A 19,914-nucleotide genomic window follows, 5' to 3' on the forward strand; every position below is an offset into this window, starting at 1 on the left:
GATTATAAAAAAAATATGTGGCAATAACTATGTAACCAAACAGTATTACGCATAGCATAACATCGTTTTTGAAAGGCTAAATAACGCGAAAATATTATTTAAATTGACAATAACTTTCGGTAAATAGAAATTTAAAAACATGTGATGTGTTTTTGAGAATTTCGCGATGATCGGAAGCATGTAGCCTATTATAAAATAGCTAAGGGTCCGGCTGGTCGCCCCTTGACATATGATTAACACTGGTTGTGTCCATAATGGGCTAGCCAAATGCTTTCCCATAATGAGAGTTTTGTGGAAACCGCATTTAGTCGAGTGGTGTGGTATAAAATTTTGCAACTATTCTAACTCAGTGGTCGGCAACCGCCGGTCCGCGGACCGGTGCCGGTCCGCGAGGAATTCGTTACCGTTCCGTAGCAGGGTTGCCAGATTAAATTTTGATTTAAACCCAAACTGTACGTGGGGTAAAAGTACAAAAATATTAAAAGTATTTTTATATTTAAAACACATTAACTATCGTTTAAATATACTCCATGCTCTTGTAATGTCCAAACAACGTGTGCTTTGGCCATATTTTTTTTAGTTACGGTCCCATTATGAACTGATTTATTTTTTTGATATTTAAGCAGGAAGGTTTCAAAAAACGTAGACTATAGCCATGAATTTTAATTAGTTTTTGCAAGCCTCTATAAAAATGACAGAAAAAAGCCAAAAAGCTGAATGTATTTTCTGACGTGACTTCCTACAAAATAATGGCCTAAAAAAGGCGGCTTGAAATAAGCCGCGGACTGGGTTTAATTGCTTGGAGGGCCTGATGCCGCCTGCAGGTTTCATTAAGTTCAATAATTCCTAGAGGGAGCATCTCGTTGCGGCAAAACAAGCTTAAAGATTGCATTGAAAAAATTTTTAAATTTAATTTATGAACATTTGTTTATATTTAAGGCCGGTCCGCGACAAAATTTCAGTTTTAAACCGGTCCGCATTGCAAAAAAGGTTGCCGACCCCTGTTCTAACTGATAATTGACTAATGTAGTTGCACTATGTAAATAGTTACATCTACAATAAGCGTGATAATTTGCGAAATCTTATTAAAATTTGTGTGGTTCAAAATGAATAAATCCATCATGCTGTGGGCTCTTCATGACGATTGCTTGCATCACGACTGCATTTGCATAAGTTTGATACAAAGTTAGAAAACTAAACATATTCGTCGCATGTTGTGTTAAGTTGATATAGACCAAGGGTTTTCTCAATAGTGGGTCTCTCAGCCACGAGCATGTATATTATTTTCACAAATTTGAGAACAAGCATATACGCTATAAACCCTCTAAACTTGGCACATATTCAATTAAATCTGTGGTTCCCAACCTGTGGTACGCGTACCACTAATGGTACGCGAAGGTTTTTCAGGTGGTACGCGAGTAGCTTCGGTTTTTTTCACAAAAAAATGGATTCACAACTTTTATATTTTGTTCATCTGATTATGGTTGCTCTTGAAAGATTTCATCTACTGTATAATAACTTAATCTATAAATAGCTTTGAATAATAAAAATAGATAAAAAATATCATTCGATCAAAATAGTTGGTCTCCAAGAAGTGATACGTGTGGCAGTACAGAGCGTCCAAGTGGTACGAGATCGTAAAAGGTTGGGAACCACTGAATTAAAAAAGCTTTAGTGAAGCTGCTTATTCCGGCCGAAAACCTAACACCCAACGGTTGAAACCATTTAGGAAAGAACCACATCAATGCACTGCATCACAGGCTATAGATTTTAGAATATCACTCACCGCTTATAAATATACTTAATATTAAAGATACTTAGGAGACGTTGTGCAAACTTATTTGCCAAATAATTCACAAAAGGCATCGCATTTGTAAAAAAATAACACGGTATTTTTATATCTGATTATGTGTAGGAGTGCAATAAGCTTTCCCAAATAGTATGTATAGGCTGGCCTATATTTTACAAAACCACAAAGTGTGAGGGTTGTTTTTAAATTGTTGATTTATTCCGCTGTTTTAAATATTAAGGACAAATCTGCAAATTAGTATTTGTTGCTAGATAAGCAAATACAGTACGTAAATTGTATTGTAAACGTAAAACGCGATTTTCCTTTCCCGAAAACGTCGCCTTTAACTTAAAAATGACTTTTCGTTAAAGTGTGTTCAAAGATAACTTCTTGATTTTTCCCGTAGCACATGCATTCCGCTGTCAACCGACTCTTCGTCATCATCCGTAGTAACGTCACTCTCGGATGTAATAAAGCTTGCCGCTCTCATGCGGATGTGAGGAAATCCGTTGGCAGGAAAACGATACTTTTCGGACGGAGGATCAACATCAGGAATGTAATAACCGGGAGGGGCCGAGGCGGGGTTCGTGTGAATTACTCGGCCGAGTGGAGCATGAACGTGATTTGATTGCAAGTCGCTGATGGGCGGGAAGGTCTCAAACACTGGGGAAGACATCACAAAAGGCTTTTGCTTGCGCATGAACAAGCGCCTCAGACGCCGCCAACCTAGGTATTTCAATTCCAAGATGCTGATGAAAATGCAAACTCCAGCAACGATAAACATGAAGTAAAGGAAGATGGTTTTCTCCATTGGCCTGGACACGAAGCACTCCACAATTTTTGGACAGGGATAACCGTGGCAATCGTACTTTTCGGGCACGCTTAGTTTATATAGAGTGTACTGCAAAATAAGAAAAAAGCGTTAAAACACGTCCATATTAGTGACCTGGAACAAAATTCTAACCTCCCAAGAAAAGATGATCGAACTTAATTTAACACATCAAGAATTATTTTGCCCTAATACAACAGTTACACTCTATATAATTTTTTGTCTTATAATACAACAGTTACACTCTATATAATTTTTTGTCCTAATACAACAGAAAAATAGTGCTGTTTTCAAATTCAGCTAAATATGTATTTCGAGTTAAACTAACCTGCATCCAGACAAACACGACTTCAATTATTGTCCTCATTATCACTTGAACGACATAGGCCATTAAGATAGTGTTCTTCGTCCGCTTAACTTTCATTTCTCGGCAGACCTACAGATGTGTAGTAATATTTTATATTAAAACCCTCATAAATAAATAAATAATAATAAAAATAGGGCAATAACCTGATTTCAAAGATATTTTTAGTAAATAATTAAAAACTTTATATATCCTGTTTAAATGAACTAAATGTAGGCTACAACTGAAAACTAAATTATTTAAAAACAGTTTGAAAATCGGAATACCTAAAAATCATAAAAATTACTTACGCTGGCAAAATGAATCTAGACCATTCCCCAGCATATCAACGTAAATTGGCCAGTTTTTAATAGTATTCTATCATTTTTTATTAGGTGCACTCTATCGTTTATTACTCGTACGACTGTATTTTCGGCTGTACTATTTTATTTTCGAGCAAACAAAAAAAAAACTAAAAGAGGTAATTGCCTCTCAATGATTTTTTACGTCATGGAACTTAGATGCAACATGGAGTTATAACTTTTGATGCAACATGGACTTTGTAGGCTTCGTGTTATTTTCAGTAAAAACTATCAGTCTTTAGCTGAGTGTAAGATATTCATATCAAACCTTAACCGGAACTTTATAAACCAGAAAATAATTTCGGTTGAACCGGAACGTTTTAATTGTGTTGGACCTAAACCGGAACTGAACCGGATAAAAAAAGACCCGATTGCTAACAGTTAACAGCCTTAATATAAAGGCTTTTTCTAGGATAATTTTGGCAAACCAGTTGTGTGACTTTACTGGTTGCAACACTTTATGCTTATATTTGTTTTACCTTTTCGTATTTGGGTGGGTTGACAATCGAGTCTTCGTTTTGAAGGCCATACTCCATAACAGATTGTTTACTTTTGTTTGACCTGCGCGCAGACTCCAAACTACAAAGGAAATTATTCATTACAAGGACGCACAGTTTGGTGCAATGTGGCTTTTCCCAGATTAATGCATCCTGATGGTAGTCGAACGTTCAAAAAAATAAATGAGAAATTGCCGCAAGATCTTCTTTTGCTTGTAGGCCCACTAAGCCTATTAACAACTGCATATTTATTTTCAAAAATATTCGCTAGCATCGAGCTCTGTTAAAGCGACCAAGACCATATAGTTATTCCGTATAGGTGGGTCTGTTTACTTGACATTTTATTCCGATTTGATATTTTGAACAAAACGTATCGGATCCTATACCAAATGATGTCATTACTATAGGCCTATATCCAAAGAAGCAAAATAGAGGAAATTGCCAAAACCACCCATAGTATCTTATAGGTACCGACACCACCACTTGGAATCCGGCATCCACTATTTTCGGACATTCATAACTTTCAGGAAAAACCTTCAAACTTAAGTTAAAATGTGACGACATAGAGTTTGCTAACATCAGTCTTAGTGCGTTTTTGAAAATGCTTACTCAATCGAAAATATTTTCCGCCGATAATAATAAAAGCGATACGTTTATTTAGCCAACAAACTAATATGAATAAATTCGTACTTATACCGTGCTGTATCATTTTTGTTTCGATTTGTTTCTCGCTGTGACTTCGAGTAACGCCAAGATGTTTGAGTGCCAGTTTCCTTCTGTGCCTCTTCGCCACTCGGCTTTCCAGGCAAGAGCGCTAGATTGTGCATTGCATAAACGATAAATATCTGGAAAATTTTTTTGATCAACTTTAGTTAATTACTTTTGATGTCAAATTTTAAGTAATTTAAAAATTCTTCTCATCAAATAGGATTTTAATGATTTAGAAAAAAAGTCTGGGGAATGATAAAAATGTATCGTAAAATTTAAAGCAAACTTACCACACTTGGTGTTCCATTTGCCAAGATTTGAAAAGCCCAAAATCTGATATGGGACACTGGAGCGAAACTGTTGTAGCAAACCTGTTTGCATCCTGAAAAAAACAATGTTCGTTTGTGTAACACATTACAAAGTTCGAAAAACAAAACAAAACTATTTTTATACTTTTTGCGACGTATAGGGTAGACCGGGAAGTGGTAATACAATTTTGACATATTATATCATGGGTTGTTTATCTATTCGAAAATAAATTATATAGCAATATGTTACTGCAGGTTCTATAATAATAACTTGTCTAAAGCAAAAGTTATGACCTTTCAAAAAAGATGACCCTATGGTACACTTTGCCCCGTGCACGGGTCGCTTGTAACACTTGATGGGGCGAATTGTAAAACATGAAAACAATCGCATAAACACTTTGGAAATGCATTTTTATTGTTATAAATTAACGAAAAAATGTAACCGAAAGTATTAGCCTACGATACACCAAAATGCCATTATAAGACTGTAGGTCTCAGGTTGGGTGTAACCAGGAGGTGCAAAAGGACAGGTTTACTACTATAACACAAATTGTTTTTTAATTTTTTATTGTTTTTTTTTTGTCGACTCTTGGATCAGAAATATTTTTCTTTCAGGTTTAACAGGCTTTTGCCTGCATCTTTTTTCGTTTGGATCCAACTATTTGTCTTGGTGGTGCTTTTGGCAATGGACGAAGTTTTTCACAACGAAATCAGGCTCGCATGCAGTAGAAGTTGATGGCGTTTGACGTGACAGTTCAAACCGGTGGAATGCGAAGACAGAAGAGCTGGTGGAAGATCTTGGCGCATTCCACAACACGACGAAGATCCTTCTGTATGTTGAGACAATAAAGATGTTCCAATGTGCAACGGAATTCTGACTGAAATTGTTTGGCGTTGTTGCCGTTGGAAGAGGTTTTAAAAAGCCCAGGAACATTATATATTGTCATGTGTTTTTCGGGTTTATTTTTATCCCACGCGTCGACACCATTAACAATTTTTTATCCTCCCAGGCGACTGATCGGAGGTTCAGACACTACGATCGAGCGACTAAAGTTTGTGGTTGCAGAGAGGACGGAACGAAAGAACTATGATGCCATTTTGTTTACAAAAATCTATGGCTGCAATTGTACGACGGAAGCTATATAATTGTCGAGCTGAAGCAAAACCTTTCGTTAAACTGTGTGTTTAGTGTAACTAACAAAGTGTTTAAGGTCGTTTAAATAAGGAAGTCGTCATGTTGCATTTATTCGGATTTGTTGCCGGAACCTATGAAGACGGAACCATCTCGAACGAAATGCTTGGCATATCCAGACCGAGGGAAACAAACATGGGAGGTATTGTATTTTCGATGACGTTGATTGTACAGACAAGGGTGACTAACGTGCCCTCTCACCTGAGGTGAAAGCATCGACCTGTTTTAACCCACGTTTTGCGACAACACGCTTGGGAACTTAAACAGTGGTAATACCAGTTTCGTGGACATTCGAAATGTCGTTATCATTTAACTTTTGCTTTGATATCACGCCGAATAGCTTGGAGAAAAGCACACTGTCGTTGTGTTTGTTAAAACTAGTAGCCCTTAACAAAATCATTGCTTCTGCACTTCGTATCGATGGCTTGAGTTTGTTTTTATGTACCCAGAACCAATCCGCTCCGGCTTTACAATTCTCTTCCTAAATCTTGGAATGGCTGTGCTTGTATTTTACTGCAAGTTCGTATGCAAATTCTCGGATCTAAAATTAAAAAAGAAGATCAAACTTAATTTTCAAAATTTTAAGCTCAGCACACTTATAATTTATGTGATTTACAAAAAAATATCAACAAGTCTACAAAGACAAAAATCAATGAAGTAAGTGCCATATTTCACATATTTTGGAGACAACCCGTAATGAGCATCTGCTGTTGACTTTAAGAGATATTTCGTCAACTACTTTCCTTGCAACTCCGTGATTACTTGATAGCATTGCGGTAATTAACTAGCGGCAATTTATTTGAACCTTTATCTTGCCAGTTTTTCGTTTGAATTTTCTCACCACAGCTTAAAATATTTAAAGATGTAGTACATTATACAGTTTCGCTCGGGGTCAGTTGTAACACCTTTAAATGTTACAACCATCCCGGTCAATTTTATACACACAGCCGACCCAAGTCCACGTCAGCCAAAAATTATTTTCGTTCACCACTTGCCCAGTTAACTGACTAGTTGATAAAGTATGCACCAATAAACTATAATTATTGCTAAAGCTTATTGTATGCTTTTAGGTTAAATAAATAACAAAAACTAAACAAGTAAAAAAGTTACTTTCTTACCTGAAATATAAGTTTTTTCCAACATCTTCGTTTGTGCTTCAGGTGGCTTCAATTTTCAATTGCAAAAATGAACCAAAAGGCGCATGAGCTATGGTAATCACGTGATTCCAATTTGTCTGTGGTTTGCGCAATTTAGAGTGTTACAACCGACCCGTGTTACTTCCCTGTCTCTCGTACTAGTAAAACGCCCCCGATCTCCTACTAATAAAATAGGAAATAGCGACATATAATTCTATTGTTACATAACGTTTTGATGGAACTAAAAACACTCTTACTATAGCCGGCAAGGCAGCGTTGGTAAAGCGACAGTCCGGTATGACCAAAGGTCGGAGTTCAAACCTCACTGCAGGCTGTAGTTGTTTTTCTAGCCGACCTGCTTGCATCATTGATCGACAGATTCGGTGAGTCGGCGATGGCTTTCGAAGTCCTTATCCAATGGATTTACGGATGTGTCATTTTTATCGGTGTTGTAAACAAGTCAATTTGAAAGGACTAAAGTCAAGTCTTTAAAAGAATAACAATACCCTAGTCGAGTCATTAGTTCCCAGGTTAAGTTCCGGTCAAGTCATTATTAGAGCAAGTCATCTCCAAATCAAACAGCTGATATATTAATTAGATGCTTGTCGAGAATCAAATACAATTTGTCTTTATACAGTGCCACCTGATTTCTCTATTAATTAGATGATAAACCAATAAAATCGGTTCGTCTGATTGTGAGCAAACTAACAAACAACATGTAGAAAATACGGCAAAACTTGAGATAAAAAATTATTTAATAAAAACGTTGAATAAACGCACTTAATTTCAACCCAAATCATTTGACTCAAAGACTTAAGTCCAAGTGAAGCCATTTTTCCAAGAGGCTTAAACCTTACAACTCTGATTTTTATTACGGAAAGTTCATGGCGCAGTTAAGAATCCCGTGTATGGTATGCCGCGCCACACAGTTTAAGAAACACTGATGTAAATCACATAAAAAAGTTATATATATATTTTTCTCTGTATCTGTAACTCTAAATTGCTTTTCAATTGGCGTTATATAATTAGCCTACCACATGTGCTTTTGATTCTAATATACCTGGCTGTCTCGTGTTACACACGAATTCGTCCTGCTCGTCTGAGTAAACAGTGTCACCGATGCTTGCTATCACGATGATCCTAAAAACGAACATAATCCCAATCCACCACTTTCCAAGTAAAGTCGAGTGAGAGGCTGAGTGTTCGATCAACTTTTCGAGTAGATGCCACGCCATTTCGAGAACTTATTTTAACAACAGTACGACCTTTTTGCAGCAAAAACAGTTGAAACGACATTGTACAATGTAAGTAATAACATAATTTAGATACTCCCATGCTATTCAGGTCCTACAAATATTAACACTCACCCTATTGTTCGTTGGTATATTAATATCTGTTTTCTAAATGTAATTTGTTCAGGTTCGTCTCATAAGCGCAAGTAAACACTGTCAATATCTGCTGTTTCACGTCTTATCTAGCACATGTGCTTGATATCAGATACATTATCAAGTTGTTCGGTGACTGTGACTGTCAGATGCACGCCTTTGTAAATCGTTTACCAGAATTTACAGTGCCTAGGGGCCCACACGAAAAGAATGCTGCCTTAAAATTTGATCGTTTTGATTATATTATTATCCACGCACTAACATCCTAGTACCTGAGGCACTAACATGAGCTATTGTATGATTTTTAAATAGTAAACATTTACCTCACATCTGAACAAAATGTAAATAAATAATATAAATAAAATTTGTAGGACTACTACATACATCATGACTTTAGCATGAAAATATATTTGAGTATTTTTTTATATTACAAAGCACTTCCAGTCAACCGCATCTCACAACGTATATACATATAATACTCATTCCCGTAATTTTATGTATAACTGAAGTCCTTCAAAATAGCTTAACCACCGCCGTAAAATCTCTCAACTGGGCAAAAAGTAAAAAACCTCTGTAGGCCTATTGTTGTAGCAATCGAGATAAAGTTCGCGTCTTTTGACACCCGCTGGCAAATCATAACAAACCCTTTTTGCTCTTTAGCTAGCTTTCCTGTAGATTTATCGAACACGAATTTTTGTTGGTTCCAAAAGGTTTTTTTCGCAGCTATTATACAATTAGTTTGAAGGTGGAAAAAGTTTAATGCATTAGTGAAAATATCGCCACAATTGGCATAAACCAAAAATAACATTTAAAAATAAATAAAACTAGCTATATGAACATTATCTAAAGAAAATTTTGATTATCAGATTTTAAAAATGAAGTCCTTTTTGGTTGTGTCCACCTTAAAATGAAAACCGGAAGCATGAAAGGGATAGTATTACACACGTGGAAAAGGTGCTTTGCGACAATTAGGAAAATTAAAAAAAAACTAAAAATAAATGTAGACAGAGTGACACCCCAAAAGGTTGTATTAAACCTTAACAGAATCTTATGTTTGCAAACGAAAAAATCTTGATTTATGAAGACATTTGGTTACATGAAATAAAATCTACATTAACATTCAATATAGTACATAGCCCTTTCAATATTATGCATAATTTTTTTTTTTTTTTTAATAAGTTATCTTTGTGTGGTTTGCTTAGGGAAAAGCTCTTTAATTTTTCAAAGTTGCTATTGTTTCAATTGTAACAGCTTCCGGTTTTCATTTGATCTCTGCAACAGCGCGTCTACGAGCTGAGCTGGCGGCCGTGGAAGGAAAAGAACATCTCTCACTACTTTACAGACTTGTATACATGCTAGTGCAATGTATGGTGACGCGTGCATTGTATTGTGATGTATATGTAACGCGCACTCGAATATGTATGAATTTGATCCGTACAGATTTTTAGAGTATGTATTTTCTAAATTGTCTACTATTTGAGCATTATCTCTTTATTTCGTTATGTTTCAAAGCTTTTTGCCAGATTCGATGACGCCATTCTCGATTTAACTGCAATGTTCTGTATTTTTACAGTCACTTTAGTATTCGTAAACTAATATGGGACAAACAGAAAAGGAAAAACACCGAACACACCATTAACTACTATGGTTTAATTTTTTTACATTAAACGTAAAAAAGACAACATTCACATCAAATTTTATCCTGGTTGTGTGTCCCATATGGCGGGTAATTAAAGGTAAATAGAACATTTTAGCATAACGTTTTAGTTTTTATTGATACATTTTGCGATGGATTTACATAAACTTTCTATTCCTCGGATGAGTTGTGTCTCTTCGTAAAACGCGATGCTTAATCGTATGCAATTCTTAAAGCTGTCATTAACTGAACATCTGTAAACAAAACATAGATCTTAAGTAGCTAAAACGAACGACATTTTATTTATGTTAGGCTTACGACAATTAACAGTCTACACTGTGTAGTTATATAAGTAAAAAATAGGACAACTAATTTTATCCTAGCAATTTTAAAAAGGTAAAAAACATATTTTTTTAAATGTGGATTGTTGCGCGTATAAAATAGTTATTTCTCCTGAATTGATTTGTTTCTACATTTTTAGGCGTTGATATCCCGCCATACAATTTGTGACATTTCGAGGCCTCAAAATACTAAAAAAAAATGTTATAATTGAAGATTTTCTTTAGATAGAGCCAGTAAATAGGTGGTTATTATTACATTTAAAATTTTCGTGTTGAATATCATGGTAATGCTGTATCTTTTTAATTTGAGGAGCTGGTTTTACGCATCACAGCTTGAGCCCTTGTATACTATACTCCACTTAAGACTTAATATGTTTTTTAAGGACCTTTCCTAATACGTAAAATTTTATGTATGTTACGCTGTGTGTCAAATTTCGAAATAGATTTTTAAAAAGCTCAACTACCACGTGATTAACGCGTCTAAACTTTGTAAAGATTATGTTCAAACTTTTTAGCAAAGCGGAAAGCGGAAAGCGGAACGTTTCATTTTTCAAATGCTATTAATAGCCCTTAATGTCCTCTGATCAACTATCGTAACGAAGTACGACTTACAGGACTTTGGCCTGCTAAGGTATTTTAGAGAGACCGTATAAGCCCAGGAATGTTAACATCACATTTTTTATGCCTTTGACGACTTTAATCACGATACGCTTGTTTTGATCTTGGGTGTATATTTGCTGATACGGTCAATTTATCGATTGACATATATTTTCTGGATATGCTGCTGAATTGCTTTAGTTCTGTTTGTGTGCCATAAGTAAAAAAATGTTGTGGAGCACTGGTAAAAAGGCATTATAATGTAGGCTAACAGAATTTGTTTTTTCCCAGACAGATATCGTTAATAATTATAATTAATCCAATTCCTGATTTTCCGAAACAGGTAGCGTAACCGTTACGTCTCCAATTAAGTCATGTTGCTTTCATTCAAAAAATGGCTGTTGAATCTTCAAGTTTGTAAAAAAGTTAATGTATAGAAAACCGCTGCTACTTAAATTCGCCCACTATAGAAGTCACAACATTGGCGTTACCGTCTTATTGCTAAAGTATGCGGTATATTTGTACTTACGCATTCCCTTGGATAAACGCGACATTTCCCTCGATGTCACAAACATGCTTTAGGTCGGAAAGTGAGACATTTTGCGGCAAGGTCAGCCATAAAAAGCAACCGCCAGTAGGCCGAGAACATTTTACTCCATACTTTCCAACATGATCTTCTATTATTGAAATACTTTTCTCCATTCGAATCTTGTGACATAATATATTAAACAATTTAAAAAAAAACTCCAGATAGTCATGGCATATCAAATAGTTTTTTGGTAAGAAATATTCCGCAGAAAATTAAATGTGAAAGAAAGATTTTCGTTTAAAATGCGATAAACATTTAAAGTGTTAAATAAAAAAATTATAATTTCTTTAAATGAACAGAAACTTATATTTCGCTCTGTTGGACAGGCGCCGGTCCCTAAATTTGTCAAAAGAAATTAGTTATGAATCGTGGTATAAGAAAAAACGATGCACTATATCCTCTAAATTATTACCTCAGATATATATTTTTATTTTACCTTGTATAACTGTCGTACATGTTGCACGTGCTTATCCATCAGTTCACTTCCCAGCAAATCTGCCATAATAAACGACGAAAAACTTCCCAAACCAGAGCCGCTTTCAATAACGTATGTGTTCTCAATGGCCTCACAAATACGCTTGGGTAATTCAAACCAGCCTAATCGAAGTCCAGGAGCAGCAAATTTCGAAAAAGAACCGTTCGATACGACGTTTCCTAAAAACATAGCCTACCGATTTTGCATTACAAACAAAATACTTTCTTATAATGTAAAAACTTGGATTAAAAGGTCCAGATTACTGTATTTAAATAGTTAATTTAGTTGGCAAAAACAAAGACTTAAGCTTTAAGTCTTAAAGTAATATATTTTAACTTAATAAACTTTATTTGTACATGCTGTTCTTTATTTTATATATAGTTTTTTAAAGATATGGTGCCAAGCACACATTTTATTGTCCCTTGGTTTGTGTTTAATCGTTAATAGGATCAAAAACTAAACTGCGTCTCAACAAAATACATCTCGTTTTGGCGAACGAACCTTTATAATCCGTATCCGTCTTCTCGTCATACAGAAACAAACGCTGTGGAGCAAAGGCAAATTTTCCCGAGTCAATCGGATCTGTTGAGTAGTTGAGAAAGTTGTACACGTCATCGCACACTATAAGAATGTCGTATTTTCTTGCAAGCTCAACCAATTTTCTGCATTTGCCTGAAATTAAAACTTCAGTGAATACTTTCTGTCCGTCATGCAGATAACACTTTGTACTGTTGTAATGACCTTTGTCATTGGGTTGACCTAAGTGCACTTAAGGCAATGTTTTTAAATGACTAGACTTGACTAAAGTCTTTTAACCAAAACGACTTTGACACAAGTATTTTAGACAATTGATTATAGACTTTGAATTTAATTCATTGTGTTAAATTACTTGGGTGATTTTTTTATCTCAAATTTTGTACGTAATTTGCTTGCTATATACGTTTTTGTAAATTTTTAGGTCTTTAGACTTGGTACGTTTTAAGGGAAAATTTTGAATCTTGAATCCTGTGTATTTAAAGTCAGTGTAGATCTGGTAACTTTTAGTCGGTTAAAATGTGAAAGTAATCAAAAATTTTACCTGGTGAGTAACAACAACCTGTAGGGTTGTGATGAGTTGCTATAACGTACATTGCTGCTCGAAAGGGGCGTCGTTGAGTGACGGCGAAGGGCGGAAGCAATTCACATTTCTCTTCCAGCATTTTTATATCGATACCGTCACATTGCATTTCAATTGGTACAACTTTCATCTGTTTGAAAAAACAATTCCATATACGGCGAAATGAGCTAAGACCAAATACGCTAATTCTTTTTAATTGTCCTAAATAGTATCACATTGATTCACCGTTATAACTTATAATGGATCAAATATTTAAAGAAAATTTGTTCATAATTGGCTTTGTGTATTGCAATGTACATAGCAGATGTTTTGCGTCGTATTTATTGGGCTTTTGCCTGTTTAAATCAGGGTTCGGCAATCTTTTCATTGTCCCGGGCCAAACCAGACTCAGCAAGTTCTCGGCCGGCCGTACTAAATTTTTACGATCAACGTGTGGCTTTTAAGCATTTTAAAGTAGCAACTATTTATCTTTATATACTTTTATATTTTATGCAATTAAAATTGGGCCGGCGTCCGAAGTGCGAAAAAACTCGCATGTTTGGTTAAAATTGGCAAATCTTTTAATTTACAAGGAGACGTGGCACCATTGGGCATGCATGAAAAAATATGACTATATTACCTTACATTTCTATCACAAAAGACGGAATAAATGAGCGAAAAACAAAATGAAAAACTAACCTAAAGTAACTTTCATTTTAGAGAGTTCCATGCTATAAAATTTTGTTTTGCATTTTTGTATAGTTAACATAGTTAAAAATATGAGCTATGGCCTTGTGTCAGCCTGTAAAACAGGTCGCGGGCCGCATGATTAACATTGGCGGACCGTAGGTTGCCGACCCCTGGTTTAAATAATCATATGTAACCTTAAATAACAGTAATATACGCTGGTAATTGTTACACAGCTTTGCTGTAGAGCATAATAATTCGTCTTTTCGGGCTGATTTTTCGATGTTGCTGGCGAGTATCCACGTCCATTCGCATAATGACATAACGCAAAGCCGTTTAAAACAAAGGTTTGGATATTTTCCTCTACTCGTTTTTGCGTACACAAAAATGTAGGACAGCCAACGGCGCTTGGCCAGATCATTTTAACAAGCATATTGCAAGTTGTTGTTTCTCAAGATTATGCAAACCTAGGCCGCCTATCTTTATAACTCGGGCAGCTATAATTTGCTTTGTTTTCGGCCGACCTAAATGTGTCCCTACGTCCAGAAAAAAAACAGTTGTGCTGGTGAGCGTTCTTAAAATAATATTTTCCTATCATGTTTTGTGTAAAAGACCCTGTGAATACATTCTTCAAGCAAGGTCGCGTAACTACATTTTAGTCACTATTTTCAAATGACTTGACTTAATTTGAATCGGTAAAATGGCGTGACTCGGACGTAAGTTATTAAGTCAAAGGTTTAAAATTAAGTGTTTTTATTTAACATTTTGTTTTCAAAATCAGCTTATTTAGGCATATCTAAACTGTGTCGCGCAAAACAATAAATTGCTTTATTTTGTGTCTTTGTTGTTTTTCTAAGTTGGTTTATCGTTTTATTTTAATGTCAATAACATGACTTGAATTCAATTTGCTTTAATATTGACTTAACGGGGCCACTGATGACTTGCTGGACTTGTCTTGTTATCAGGCTTGACTGTGGACTTGCTAGTAAATTATTATTAAGAAGTCAACATTTATTTTTCACCGGGACAGCGCTCCAAGCATGGCGCCAGAAGAAACTATATGGGCATCTACCGCAATGCTAAAGAGACTCGACGCTGGTCGAAACAACAAAAGGTACAAGAGTATACTTTGGCTGGCTCCGTTATCTCTCTTTCGACGAACCAGCATTTTTGAACATACATTGTCTCACAATTTGTTCGTTATAAACATTGTTGTATCGGGTATTCATTTTGGTGGCCCCGAAGCATTAAGAAAATAAATTCATATTAGTTGCGCAATTAGCAATAATCTAAATATTGTTAAACCATGTTAAAACAAGTGCCCGTCTTCATTGCGATATAACAAATAACATGTAGGCAACTATCACAATAGGCAAGGTTAGTTTCTCAGCACGAAAAGTAGTAAGATCTGTGCTGGTTAATGAATTACATTGGCAAGAGCCACTGCAATCATGTTGAAACAAAACTATTCCTGTTTTACCAAACACGCTTAGGTTGCAGAACGCCGACAGTCACAAAACAGCCAATGGATAATATCACATGATTGACCGGGAGTAATATGATTACACTATTTGAAGCACAAAATTTCTTCACTATGGTAGTACATAAAATATTTTTTTTTTTTTAAATAATATAGGTGGTTTATGAGGAAGGAATTTAAGCAGTGTATGTTTCATATAAAGATTTAGTGAACTTTAATTCTCAAGCCTAGCATTGAAAAAATTCCCACATTGTTCGGTATGTGCCTTTGCGCTTCTGCTTTTTCACCTTTGACAAGACGCAAATTAAAGACGCGAATTGCGTGCCAAAGAAAATAAAAAATTGGCCTATGTTTTAAAATTCGAAAACAAGTAACTTTAAAACGAGAGGCCAAGCCCCAAAGAAGAACGATTTACTATTAGTTGACCATTGAATATTTAAACATTTAAATTTATCATACTAGCTATGGGCATTCGCATGTTTATTTACTATGGTAAGATTTAGAGTTATACCTCATAGACCATTAAATATACCTATCGTCCACTAGTATATAGTACATTTTACCCAATAAACACACAACAGTCTACCTGATTTCCCTCTACTGCATATCCCCTAAACTCTAATTCCCTGACCCATAACAAATTATACGCTTGTGTGGCCTTTCAATTACCCAAAATTAACAATAAAACACAACAAACGTGTTAACTTACGGCATCGTCGTAGGTAACATGACGAGCGAAAGTTTGATAGGTTGGATTTTCCACGAATATAACCTGGTCGTTCGTGAAAAAGTGTTTCATGAGAAAATCAAGTCCACCAGTCGCACCGCTGGTAACGAACAGGTCGTCACTAAATAGATCATAAAAAATAAAACGAATAAATAAAGCATCTTATTCGCATTTCAGTTTATAACAAAATAAGTTTAGTTATGAGAACACAAACTGCTATAGAGAACACGAACTGCTTTTGCACTTTGTTTCTACTGAGCAAACGATGCAAATCTATGCTAGGAGACCCTGAATTGTGATAATTACATTTTTAGATAAAATTATTTATTAACAAAAATAGTTCTGCGGGTCCCTTGATGATGTTTTTTTATTAATTTTAGGACAACCACAATATGCGAATTAATGGTATTTGAAAAGACCTGTTAACATGTTGTCCGTATTGACGCGACAGAAATTCGGCTAGTTCTTTGCGCAGAAAACCCCAGCCCTTCAAACAGCCATACTGCAAAATTTCTTCGTGGCGACTGCGTTCTTGCGTTTTCATCAAGCCAATCTAAAAATCAATCCAGCTAAGAAATCGTTGGTAACCAAACAATAACACTTTTTTACTATACCTTATATTTAGATTTAATTATATTTATGCGGTTCTTACCTTCATCATTTCCGAAACTTTTTCAAGCAATTTTGGACCAGGTGAACCGATCTGGAGATAACAGTATCCAGGCTTGTTCATGCCACTTTCTTCAAATTCGTTTAAAGGGTAGTTCTCCATATTTATATTGTTTATTTTACACCTATTAAAATTATTAAGTGATAAGCATGTATTCATTTCACTTAACACTTCGGTAAAAACAAAATATGGAAACACTTGGGTAAAAAAAATGAAAATCTTTTACGCTTCCCCCAGAAAGTATAATTTTTCTTCCGTTGTTTATATTTTGGATGACACATATAGGACACCAGTGCTTTGGAACTTTGAAAGAATAACTCGGCAGTACGTCGAGCATTTATTACCGTTTGCCATCTTCATTTCTAATTTTGCAAAGGCTCAGCATGCTTGTAGATACTCTAACCGGGTAAATATTTTTCGTAAGTCGTGGAAATATTTACTTGCATACTTTACCGCTTATTTTCTAAAATTTACCCGGTTTAAATGCTGGACGTTATCGTTCCTTGTAAATTCATCTAAAATTTTGCGGTTAGAACTTTAAAACTAAACTCGAGCTTTCTAGAACAAGAGAGCTAACAATGAGAAAAAATAATATTTCGTATGCTCGAATCTCTTTCATCTTTTGAACTTGTGACATGAATTTCACCACCAGCCAACAAAGAGTAGACTGTCACGTTAAAGCAATCCTATACTTAAACACGAATAACGAAAAAGGCAGTTAAAAAGACACGCTTCGGCTACTACACAAATTTACTCAGCATGCAAGCCATGCAACCTACGAAATGTAAGCTACACATGAAAGTGATTAAACGTCCAAAGCAATAGCCTCCAGCTAATTTTTGCCAACGACGTAAATGGTTTTACGCGTTGTATTCCTTAGCTTAAACTACATAATGTAACAATCTTTAAATGTTGCTATATTCAATTTAATGGTTTTATAATACCTGGTTGGTGTTAGTAGCGCTTCACGCTGCCCTATGCTTTTGTGAAGTTATTCCGCTTCCCAAAACTATATTACACCTTTTCGATGTGACAATAGGACATGCAGGTGTGACCAACTTATGCTTGATTGCAATCGACTTAAATATTTTTGACTCACGATCGACCAGTTCGGTAACAAGCGTCACAATACAATGCACCATTTTCTGTGACTCTTGTACTGTAAATAAATTTATATTTCCACTTATTAAACACAGTGAATGGTAATTTCAAGTGGCGTTTAGTTTTCTCATTGAAACAAAAATACACAAAAATAATGTTTCTCCATATACTTTAAATTCCGTAAAACAGCAAACTGTTTTTAGCCTACATTAGAAGCCAGCGATGATGTTCAATTGTTACCTCATACTACGCTTCATTAGGTTTACCCAGACATAACAATTGGTCATTTTAATAACATTTATGGTTCACGTGTGGGTGGCAGTTACTCTAATTATGTGACCAGTATTTTTCCACATAACGAATCCGTGACGTAACTTGTATGATAAAATATATTGATACAAGATGGTAGCCTACGGCAGTGTTTCTTAAAGTGGTGAATGGTTCACCCCAGGGTGAATAAAATTTTTGCAAGGGTAAACCAACCAAAAGGGGTAAATAAGGGTGAATTAAACTTCAGGATCATCCTATAGTCACTAGTAAACAACTTCCTGAAGTAAATCGACTACTGAACTGTTGATTTTTGGTGTTTTTTTGCTTATTGTAATAGTTAAGTTGGTTTGCACTGAGTGTATAAGTTAGGCCTGCCATATGTCCTCTTTTACGAGGATTTATCCACTTTTCTAAAGAAAAAGGAATGGTCCTCCGAGGACGCTCAAAAATGTCCAAATGTCCTCTTTTTTCGCATTTCGAAATAGTTGCTAATATTTTTAACAAGACTTTTAGGCGAGAGGTTGTATTTATTTCCAAAAAATACTTGAGCCATGAAAGATGAATTGGTGGTTTAAAAAGGGTTTCTAGGGGGGCTCCAAGCAATTCGTAGGGGGGGAGGCGAGCTCTAAGTTAATATTTAAATTTGTTGCTATGATTATAATGATATTGGTTTGGTTGTACACCACTCCTACAGCGCTGTACAAACGTTGTTTTTGCCAACTTTAACATTAAAACTGCCAAGAAAGATTTGCGAATCTTCTGTTATCTAATTTTGTTTACTTTGTTGAGCACAAAGTCTCTTTGAGTGCCATTGCATGTTTTCATATCATCGAAGATAAAACGGCCCTATTTAATTATAATTTTTCTAACTTATAGATAAACGACGAAAGTCATCCCCCGTTTGAACAATTTTTTATCCATATTTTATATAATTGGATAACAGGCTAGCAACAGGGGGACCAAATGTTTTGCGAAAAGCCTCCTGATTTTACAGTTTAGCGCCAATTCAACCAATTAAATCTAATGTTTTTCTCGCTTCGCGCGACCGACAACAGACTTCACTATTTTTAAGTTCTCACTTTCACTATTTTTAAGTCTCAGTAATACCTTAATTAAAAATTCCGAATTGCTTTTCGTAGGGGTGCAAGTCATAGGAAAATTAAAAAGGGTGCCGCTGCTGAAAAAAGTTGTGGATATGGCACGTATTTCTCCAACGTAACAATTCTATTTTCGTTTTACTTTCAGGCAAAAAAGTGTCCTCTTTTTGAGTGCTAAAAATATGGTAGCCCTAGTATAATTACAACAATTTGGTGACTTTGTTTTGTGCTTTTGGTGCTCAAAAAAAGCGCACTACTGAATACCAGGAGAAGATCCAGGATTGCGGGGGTGAAATCCAAGCTTTCAGGAATAACGTCATGAAATAAAAACTTAAAAACACCTAACTTTTAATGCGCAAAACGTATCTTAATCGCGCGGAGCACGAACAATTGCGTTTATTTGCTCAAAATTTGCAAGTTTACCACCCTTATTTAATGCCAGCTTTGTTAAGTTTTTTGCACACCTTTTGAAACGTGGTGCATAGCAGCATGGAACGCCTGCAACCGACGCTACCTGGTCGGCAAGTTTAGTTCATTTGACGAAGTTTGGCTTGGTATAAAATTATTTATTGAATGATTTACTGAAATGCTTCTAGCAT

At 35.5% G+C, this 19,914-nt stretch overlaps 2 protein-coding genes across 3 annotated transcripts; both read right to left on the minus strand.

Annotated features, from left to right (window-relative positions):
- Positions 1-1,995: 1,995 nt before the first annotated feature.
- LOC146168336 (gap junction delta-2 protein-like) lies at positions 1,996-8,536 on the minus strand. Of its 2 annotated transcripts, none has more exons than XM_083384269.1 (6): positions 8,225-8,536; positions 4,819-4,910; positions 4,517-4,665; positions 3,803-3,902; positions 2,947-3,054; positions 1,996-2,690 (listed from the first exon to the last, which is right to left on the minus strand). In XM_083384269.1, exons 1-6 carry the CDS (start codon positions 8,397-8,399, stop codon positions 2,166-2,168), a joined length of 1,149 nt encoding a protein of 382 aa, XP_083240395.1. In that variant the 5' UTR covers positions 8,400-8,536; the 3' UTR covers positions 1,996-2,165. The 2 variants fall into 2 exon arrangements, with proteins under 2 accessions (XP_083240395.1, XP_083240387.1); XM_083384261.1 differs by having other exon boundaries at positions 4,511-4,665.
- Positions 8,537-9,923: 1,387 nt separating this feature from the next.
- Positions 9,924-16,965, minus strand: LOC146168337 (uncharacterized). Its single transcript, XM_083389318.1, has 8 exons — positions 16,830-16,965; positions 16,597-16,730; positions 16,160-16,298; positions 13,266-13,434; positions 12,689-12,859; positions 12,149-12,366; positions 11,653-11,831; positions 9,924-10,439 (listed from the first exon to the last, which is right to left on the minus strand). The coding sequence occupies exons 1-8, from the start codon at positions 16,947-16,949 to the stop codon at positions 10,313-10,315; spliced, it is 1,257 nt and encodes a 418-aa protein (XP_083245444.1). The 5' UTR covers positions 16,950-16,965; the 3' UTR covers positions 9,924-10,312.
- Between the last annotated feature and the right edge of the window lie 2,949 nt (positions 16,966-19,914).

The sequence above is a fragment of the Ascidiella aspersa genome, chromosome 1 (genome assembly GCF_963924565.1).
Source record: "Ascidiella aspersa chromosome 1, kaAscAspe10.2, whole genome shotgun sequence".
In the NCBI taxonomy this organism is placed as follows: domain Eukaryota; kingdom Metazoa; phylum Chordata; class Ascidiacea; order Phlebobranchia; family Ascidiidae; genus Ascidiella; species Ascidiella aspersa.

Excerpts from the sequence above, each read along its gene's own strand:
- LOC146168336 (XM_083384261.1), bottom strand. The coding sequence starts at position 8,399 with ATGGCGTGGCATCTACTCGAAAAGTTGATCGAACACTCAGCCTCTCAC. Across the intron at positions 4,911-8,224 it reads GTGTAACACGAGACAGCCAG|GATGCAAACAGGTTTGCTAC; the intron begins GTATATTAGAAT and ends TGTTTTTTTCAG. Across the intron at positions 4,666-4,818 it reads CAAATGGAACACCAAGTGTG|ATATTTATCGTTTATGCAAT; the intron begins GTAAGTTTGCTT and ends AAAATTTTCCAG.
- LOC146168337 (XM_083389318.1), bottom strand. The coding sequence starts at position 16,949 with ATGGAGAACTACCCTTTAAACGAATTTGAAGAAAGTGGCATGAACAAG. Across the intron at positions 16,299-16,596 it reads TACGGACAACATGTTAACAG|TGACGACCTGTTCGTTACCA; the intron begins GTCTTTTCAAAT and ends TGATCTATTTAG. Across the intron at positions 13,435-16,159 it reads ATGTTACCTACGACGATGCC|ATGAAAGTTGTACCAATTGA; the intron begins GTAAGTTAACAC and ends TTTTTCAAACAG.